Raw genomic sequence first — 9580 nt, forward strand, 5'->3', positions numbered from 1 at the left:
CATTCAAAATTACTCCAAAAGCATCCCAATGACTATTCACAGCCCAAATACCAACAACTCATGAACCCAATCCTTCCATCTTTAACCCAAAGAAAAACATCAACCTGCAGAAACAGTTTAAAAGTTGTCCAATTCAGAACTCCCCCAAAAGGCAGAGGACCTGGCAACGCTGCGGTCTGGGTAACACTGCCTTGCTTTTAAACAAGATGGTTGCGTGGTCAGAAGAAGAAGCGGCTGATAAACGTGCAGCACATGTTGTATAAAGAAACTGCACCTAGTTATAAGTGCACAGTTCGTGCTGTATAAAGCAGATGAGTGTCCGTGCTGTCCGACGGGTGGTACGGGAGCATCGATAATGCTAATCAAACAACTATTCGATAATTAATTTGTTGCAGCCCTACTTTTTAGCTGGTCTTAGCTGATCAGTCTGGGATGAGTGGTTAGCTGGTCTTAGCTGGTTAAAGATATAAGTAGCTGGTTTAAACTGGTCCTCCCAGCCTGGCAAAGATGGTTAAGCTGGTCTTCCAGCCTGGTCAAGCTAGTGGGTTAGCTGGTTTTAGCTGGTGGGTGGATCAGCTGGTCTCCCGGACTGACCAGCTAAAAAAATTGGCCAAATCCCTCTAAAACCAGCCTTAACTATCTAAAACCAGGCTGGAAGACCAGCTTAAACCAGCTACTCCCAGCTAGGCTTTTCAGTAGGGTTATTGCTTGTTGTGGAGTTTGTTATTGTTCAATTTAACTTTCGTCTTTATCTAAACTGAAAGCCATTTCCAATCATCTCAGGCATTCAGAGGAGTTGCTGCGAGCGAGATGCTGTTGGGTTTTGTTTTATGAGAACATCCCAGACCTCACACTTACAAAAACACCATCCATCACAATGACCAAAAGAAGCAATAACCGAACACATTCCTTCATATTACTAAACAACAATGAAAACTAAACTCTCTCATAATTCGAGTGCATGCTGGAGAAAACAACGCAGTAACTAGGAGAAATTAAACATTAGCTATTTAATTACCTTATAGGTCCAAAAGTAAACTGAACCACGCAATCTGCTCAAGGGCATCGGGTTCGACAACTAAACATGTCGAAAGTTAAAGCGGCTATAAAATCTGGAAAAATATGGAGAGAAAGACGCAGCTGCTTTACCAATCAGAAACGAAAAACCTCCATGGACGTCTCGTGATGCCTGGCATCATGTGCGTACTGGAGTTTCTGAACCGTCGGTGTGGTCAGATCAGACAGGAAAAGAGATGATTTTAGCCACAAAATATACGGACGGCCCAAAAAACTGTAATTTTGGAGCACGGCGTCTTTGGCCTCTTTGAAAGAGATTGATTATAGACTTGGATTTCATTAGGTACTTCCCAAAAGACATCTTCAGTGCCCTTCCATTACTGTACCGGGACTGATCACAGAACAGCATCTAATGCCTGAGATGAACCTTAACCATTAGCTTTTAAAGGCGAAGCACACCAATTATTCACCAAACAGAGATGTTTACCTGAGAGTACCTGGACTTTAAAAACTGGTTTTAAGTTAAAAGCAACGCTTTCATATGTGTGCCTTTATTAAGATGATGTCACTGTGCACTACTTCAATCCCACACTTGTTATTCGTTAAACTTGTCAAACTGGCTCTTTAAAAGCAGACGGTATCAAATTTCAAAACACTTTCTGTCTTTATGATCACGTTGCAGACTGTTTAAAGATAACAAAGGTTACGTACAATATGCTACAGTCCACATAAACCACCAGTCTGTACGTGCATAATGTTGCTCTTGACCTTTCTATTGCCTGGCCTGACCAAACAGACGTGTTGTTTGCAGATGCAATTTCAACGTATGACCAACAGACTGTGTAAACAGAGTGGCTGAGGTGCTGAATGGCTATATGACTCATCAACAAATGAGGAAGCAAAGTGAAACCATCAAAGCCTACTATTGGATATCACGTTGAAATTTTAGCATGTTGAGTATAACAAGAACCGAGTGGATATTTAGCCAAGACACATCAGAGGTTCTCATTGTGTTTGTTACAGTTAAGATTAAAGATTTTTCATGGCATGATGGAAACTCTCGATCCACCAGCACACATGAAGGAAACCAATGCTGGCCATCTGCATTACTCTCTCTGTGGTGTTATTTTATGAGGCTTAAACCGCAGCACCCTTTCAATTCCAGAGAACTAATTTAGCTATGCTAACCCTTAAGTGGACGTATCATGTCATGTTATATAAATGAACACTGGCTTGTTACTTTCCAAGCATTTTCATTCTTTTTTAACATTGCAATGATAATAATTATTTATTAATAATTGCTCCCATTATATTTCACAAAATCTTGCAATCACAACTGTTTCCGAAAACCTTTGTTTTTAAGTGCGGATTTACAAAAAGTAACGATTGTAATAAAACTGGAAAAGGTTTCGATCAATTTTACTAGTTGTCGAATGATCTCCGTTTACATGACTAAACTCCATTCTCCATCTAAAAACATCGTATTTTGCCTGTCACGCCAGTAGATGGCGATGTTACTTCGTAAAGAAACACTACACACCGCGCACAGACTCATTCTCATAAATACAAATAATTAAGATGCCAAAAGCATCATGGAAGTTTGGTTGGATAGACAAGGAGGTAGGTTTATTTCTACAAGTAACACTGGACTATAAAGTGACGCATTTTTGTAAACTTTGTTGGAGAAGCGTTAAACTCATCATCTTGAGTAGCACAAACACAGTCCTGTAGGACAGTGGTTCTCAAACTTCTCGGCGTGAACCCCATTGTGTATGGTGCATCTCTTCACGGTGCCCCCAAAGAAATTTATGACATAAAACAAAACATATTAAATGATACAATGTAGTGGTGTTCATTAATAGCCTTATTTTTCTGAGGTTTAATTACACAAAAGTTAAATAAAATAATAAAATTATACAATTTAAAATAAAATAAATAAAAATGTTTATTTAAAATAAAATTTTAATTAAATTTCATAAATCTGGGGCCTCCCTGGCACCATCACATGCCATTGTTGTTAAGGTCATGCACTCGTGCATGCTAGAGATGCACCAAGACTGGCTGATTTTACGCATGACCGACCCAGACCGGAACCAACATTCTCACGACATTCCGATTCTGAGCCGGTCCATTTGTTGCCAGTGCCGCAAGCAATAACCCCGCAGCCACTCGCTGTAATTATAGCCCCCTGACCGCAGCATTCATTTAATTCCCTAGCCAAAAAACGTGATCCTTTTGACATAAAAGACGGCGATCTGAACCTCCCCCACAAATCGCGCCCGTAATTAATATTTTACAAATGCTTCCGTTTCAGCTTGTACAGAAATAAATCTAAATAGTCTTGGGGTTTAGACCCCCAGTCCGCCTGTTCCTTTGTTGAAAATAAAAAAAATTATGAAATAAAAGTTTGTACATGCTGTCAATTATAGTTCTTAAAAAGAAAATCGTTATCGGCACGTCACACCTACAGAAAAATCAGATATCGGAACCGGTTAATAAAGTTGCAATCGGTGCATGCCTATAAACTGAACATGTAATACACATGCGCATGATGTAATAGCTTTTTTGTAAAAGCGGTGTTGTCTTAAAAAACTTGCACTTTAAACCCTGTTTTCAAAAGGACCAAAACGCCAAAATCTATAAAAAGATTTACATTTTTAGTTGAACAAGTTATCATGTAAACATGGCCTACGTTCAACACAATCAGTAGATGATCAAAAACAGCTACATGTTGCACACCCGGTTCTCACATCTGCATTAAGCTGAAGTGGGTCATGCATTCTCCGCTTTAAGTAGAAACACAAGATCAGGCTTTAATGACAACTGCAGATCTTCACAGGCTACAAATTATAACCACAAGCTCTAAGGGAGGGCCGAACGTTCCCCCCTTTAAATCTGCACAGGTAAACACCCCTTTTCAGGAAGATTAGCTTGCCTTCCTTGGGGCTTAACTCCATTAAACTAACCAATAAAACAAAACCCATAAAATATGACAAATCACACAATCGCACAGTTCCTTTTCACACCCAGAGCAAAGGTGATGGTATGCAGACGGACATGAAACTCTTACCTCAATTGAGACTGGAGCTTCACAGCTTTGTTGATAAAGTCCTCCCAGATGGGATAACTGCTCTGTAGATGCAAAAGACAAATAAGAGATTAACACATTATCACTATATTATCAACTAGGGCTGTCACGATTATGAAATTTGTCTGATGGTTAATTGTCTAATAAATAAATTTTGACGATTACAATGATTAAAATCCTATTTTATTGCTTTTACATTTAATTCTCATACAGTTTTTTCTTTGTTTATGAAATAATTTTCACATATTCTTGTGATCATAATTATAAATCTATAATTCTTTTATAAATTATAATTATATAAATCTATATAATTAAATTAAATATTTTGCAAGCTTTACCTGGCAGTAAATATTAATACACATAACACATATTTAAAAGTAATCTGCAGTCTCGTTTATACAGGCGCTGTAGCTCACCCCCTTGTGTTTTTTTAGAGAGATGTGCAATCATTGCGGTGATCTGAAATCATCGCGCTGAGGTCAAACAATTGCGTTGAAACGATTATTTAATCATTGTGAAAGCCCTATTATCAACGTCCACAAGACAAACATCTCAATAAAAAAGTTTTTTTATTGAAGGGTTTTTACCACTGTACCTAGCTTACAAAATCCACATAATCACTGTGAGAATAAATGGTCAAAAAATGGTTCTAAAGCTGAAAAAATTACTTTCTTAGTATTTTTGTCTTTTTTTAGTAATAAAATAAAATTGTTAAATCAAGATGTATTTTCTTGATGAGCAAAATGACCTAAGAAAATAAATCTAGATTTTAGACAAAATGTACAAAAAAAGCAAAAAAATCTGGCAATGGGGAAATTTTTCTTGAATTTTTCTTGAATTAAATGTTTAAGAAAAATGTACACGATTTATTTTCTCACTCCATTGGCAGATTTCTTTTTTTGTGCTTGTTTTAAGCACAAAAAATTCACTTAAATTTTAAGTTGTTGTTGTTTTTTTGTCTAAAAACTAACTTTTTTTAGGTCATTTTGCTCATCAAGAAAATGCATTTTTAGATAATTGTAATAAAGACAACACTAAAATACTAAGAAAGAAAGTTGTTTTATATAGTGAACAACCTTTTTAGGCAGTAAAAAGGTCCTAATATGTGCCATTTAGGTACAGATATGTATATATGGGTGATTCTCACGAAACCATTGAAACACCACGGCACTAATGATTTTAGCTTTAAAATGTGTAATATAGTAACATTAAAAAGCATCAGAATTAACACCATACTGTGTTCTACCTTGCACAATGTGTGATTTCAACATAAGAATTTATAATTGTAAATTTTATCTCCTTTTCTGCTGAAATTCTCATTACCGCAATGTGTCCGGCTGTGTTTGAACATCCGTTATGTTGTAATTTAATCAAATTAAGAAAAAAAATAAATGGATGTTTTGCTAGACTACTTTAGATGACAGAAAAAATATTTACTGAATATTCATGTATAATGATAATGAAGAAAAATTAGGAAAATGATGTGTCCATGCCTGATGTTCTCATCCTCCGCAACACTTTTTGAGAACAGTTTAAGCACACATACAGAATTTTAATAAAGTTTGATTTTGAGTGACCAGGCACATGGACCAGTTACTTCAAGATGGCTACCAGGTAAGATCTTTTTTTACAGTTAATTTGAAATATTGTCTTGTCAGAATGCTTACACGACATTTTGATTATCATTACCGCAACAGATGCTTATTAAATGTTAATTTAATTAATAGAAGCATAATACTTTGATTTTAAATGCATGTGCAGAATCTCCAAATTATGTTCTTTCAGGTTTGTCATGTCATTTTGAAAATATGTCAGTGTTGATGTTTTCTGACTGTTGCGGTAATGAGATTTTTTAGGACTAATTTTTTTAATTATGCTACAAAAAGTTTTAAATGATAAGTAAAAGTTTTTAAATTAATGTTCCCATTAACTGCAGACTTTGTTTTTCAATGTCTGGTGGGAAAAAAAGTAAATTTAAGCAATTTTTACATTTTGACATGTTTAAAACCAAGTTTTCGTGAGAATAACCCATATTTGGTACCAATATGTATATATTTGGTACCAATATGTATACAATTGGTACCAATATGTATACAATTGGTACCAATATGTACCTCTGAGTTACTAATATGAACTTTTTAGGTGCAAAGGTGTACTTTTTGAAAGGGTACCGCCCCAGTGACGGCTAGATCCCATTGTTTTTTGTACTAGAACTATGGTACAAGGATTGTATCGTGTGGTACTTCAATGTAGTTCATGGTACAGGATTACTAACCCATCCATTCATCTACCAGGTAATAACATGGTACCACCACGGTCAATATACAAAAGACCATGCCCAAAAAAAACACGGAAGTACCATGATACTTTTTTGTTGGCGAAACATTGACACAAAAACAACTTTATATTGCAGAACAATATGGGTCAGCTTGCATTGAAGACACACTCAATGGGATTTTGAAATGAATGTACAAATGCGCAACCTAATCGACATAACAGTACAGAGAAAAGCACCATATCCTTTGACTCTCTAGCATATAAAAGGTCTTAAGGATCTTTAATTCGAGGTGCATTATATGAGACCACATAAGTACATTGTCCAAGTTAGTGATCTGAGATCATCTTGGCTCTGTATATCATTGGACCTACAGTAGTACTATATGGAAACCATTTCCTGTGTGTATTCAAACTCTGAAAGGTAAACCCTGTAGCACATTTGACTGTTTCGGTTCGTGACACAGACAACACGGATATCTTAAACAAGTCAAGAGCAGGCAGTTTGTATATTAAATGAATCACCTGATCAGAATTTATTGTATACAGTACAGTAGGCAGAAATGACGAAATACACGCTGGCTCTTCTGAAGTTATAACCGAGCTCACAAAACACCTGATAAATATTTCAGAGACCTGGAAACTGACCCTATCACTAAGTAACAACAAAGCAGCACATACAATAGACTCCCTACATAAATGCCATACAAAAGGGTTGCCAGGGTGAGAGACTTTGCGTCATTTTTCCATGTAGGTCTCTTTTAGATGTCAGGCTGAAATGATCCATCGCTGTAGATTTTAAGAACTATAAACAAAGCTTAAAAGGAAAACATGTGCACGGATAGATGGATGGACAGGGATACAGATTCACCAATTCAATAAGCTCCCATCAGGCCTGTGTACATGTTGCATGTAAATAAAGTCATTTTTGATCCATCGCTATAATGTATGAGATCACAGCTTTGCTATTCCAACAGCGTGTATATAAAATGTGATGATGCATCATTAAATAAGACCGGCTCATGGTTTCCTTATAATGACATGGACTACAGCAGCTGTCATTCCTCCACATTTAGCTCTTCCCACCTGAGACCTCTGAGGTCAACAGAATTCCAACAATTCCTTGGAACAGGTGTGCAACAATCCATACAAACTTTAAAACATGTGCAAATACCATGATTTGCATATGATTTATACTTGAATATTTATACTCCATATATGCACTAAAAATATGCATTTCTTCTAGCATGCATGCATTCACTTGCATCTGTGACCCACAGATGCAGCGTCAGACAGTTGCAATGAAAACGCAATGATGCGTGTGTGAAATATGCTTACAAAAACATTAAAGCATCAGGGTGACAGATGACGTCTGGCGATCTCTATCAAAAGCAACTGGTGACTTTGTTGACACACTGTTGAGGGTTTAAACAAACACAACATCTTTACCTTCATGTCTGTGATGATGGTGTGAAAGAGTCCGCCAAGAGCACTGCACTCCTTTTCAATCACAGCCTCCATCATCTGCCTTTACAAAACAACTCAATCGTCTTCTTTATCAATCAGTTCCCTTTAAATGCGATCGGCTTCAAATCCAGATCAATAAAAAGAGGTTTCAAATCAGATCCAGGTTCTGTACGGGTATGTGGCGCGGATCAGTCGATGCAATGGGGCAAAAACCGATTTAATAGCCCCGTTTTTCCCCACCATAACACACACTCCATGACTCTGTGCTGAAAAACATAATAATGCGAGTCCACAAGTAAAAGCGATTAAAAACAGACGAGAAAGATCATCCAAAGATACTATTCCTATCCAAACTCTGTCGAGCGGCTGAAAACACAACAAATATCGACGCGACTCTATGAAACTAAACCCGCGGCGCAGTCACCTCACACACAGCTGCAGATCACTGTACACACATTCACGCACGCACACAAGCGCGCCCTCGCGTCGGCCCGCCCCTTCTCACTGCACCTCAAGGCGCGCCCTTGGATCGCCCCGCCTCTTGTTTTCTGCACCTCCAGGCGCGCCCTCTTATCGCAACGCCCCGTTGTTGTTTATTATTTTAAATGAATGTTTTCGTCAGAATAACATCATATAAACCACGTCAACATGTCAGATACGTTAAATTATATGACGTGTTTAGGACGTAAAGGCAATCGTCATGAGACGAATGTTACAATAAAAAGCTATTTAAAATTTTATTTTATGACTCTAGTATAGTTTTAATGCACTGGTATGGTTATACCAACAGGACAATAATAAAATTTAGTATGTGCATTTCGTTTTTGTCCAGGTCAGACAAATGGATGCCTTTTAATATTAACTTGATTTATTGGCTAAACTAAAGGCACAAAGTGTTAACACAAAGTGCTTTTGGTTGAGTGTTTTTATATAGCTTTTTAGCTAATTTATTTAGTTTTTTGTCTTTTTATGTTTAGCCTTTAGGTTTAGCTGCTTCTTCACTTTCCTAGTTTTATTTATTCTAGTCATGTCAGATGTGCTTTCATTCATCTTTATCATTATTTTGCGTCTCGTGAATGTCTTCTTTTGACGTGTACTGTAAACGCAATTTGTTACAAAGATCATCTGTCGCCATCTAGTGGTGAAACACATCATGACAAACAACTGGAAACACTATTGAAAGAGTTACAAAAAAATGGTAAGATAACTTAAAATACTAGTTGCTACAATTGTGTTACAATTATAATTTTGTGTCGACCTTGTATTAGCCTCCACTTTAAAATAAAAAATGATAAAAAGATTATTACACTGTCTGAATAAAGTAGACACTTTAATAGTTTATGTAAAAAAGTTGGAAGTGCGTTGGTGGGATTTGTGGTGATTATTTAACTGTGGGCATGAGGTACCTTACCATATGGCTACCTCGCCGTGTGCGCCCAACCTACTTCTGTTGTTTATTGCTAAGGGGGGGGGGGGTCCCGGAACTCCTATAAGCATTAAGGGATCCCCTAAACCACAAAAATAAAATTTAGGGGGGGTCTGGTTTTATGGTTTTTATTAAAATACATGAATTTTTAAATTCCCGTCCTGCGCTGCCACAAAGCAAAAATGTCCATATTTGTCCCAATTTCGCAACAAACTTATCCAAAAGATTTCTGTCTGAAATAAATGTAAACTCTCAAGTGCGCCTCACGCTGTTTAATAGATGAATTGACAGATTGTTAGATTTATTTA

General features: G+C 36.9%; 1 protein-coding gene across 19 annotated transcripts in view; it reads right to left on the reverse strand.

Moving 5' to 3' along the window:
• Positions 1-8360, reverse strand: part of LOC129447743 (protein MTSS 1) — a 99198-nt gene extending 90838 nt beyond the window's left edge. For 5 of the 19 annotated variants that reach the window (XM_055209541.2, XM_055209534.2, XM_055209543.2 and 2 more), the window contains exons 1-2: positions 7829-8356; positions 4088-4149 (exon numbers count right to left, since the gene is read on the reverse strand). In XM_055209541.2, coding sequence (XP_055065516.2) covers positions 4088-4149; positions 7829-7903 — 137 coding nt within the window. In that variant the 5' untranslated portion in view covers positions 7904-8356. Of the gene's footprint in view, positions 1-4087; positions 4150-7828 lie in introns of all 19 variants that reach the window. The other 14 variants (XM_055209538.2, XM_055209535.2, XM_055209531.2 and 11 more) reach the window with 8 other exon arrangements.
• Between the last annotated feature and the right edge of the window lie 1220 nt (positions 8361-9580).

This window comes from Misgurnus anguillicaudatus, chromosome 10, assembly GCF_027580225.2.
Source record: "Misgurnus anguillicaudatus chromosome 10, ASM2758022v2, whole genome shotgun sequence".
NCBI lineage: Eukaryota > Metazoa > Chordata > Actinopteri > Cypriniformes > Cobitidae > Misgurnus > Misgurnus anguillicaudatus.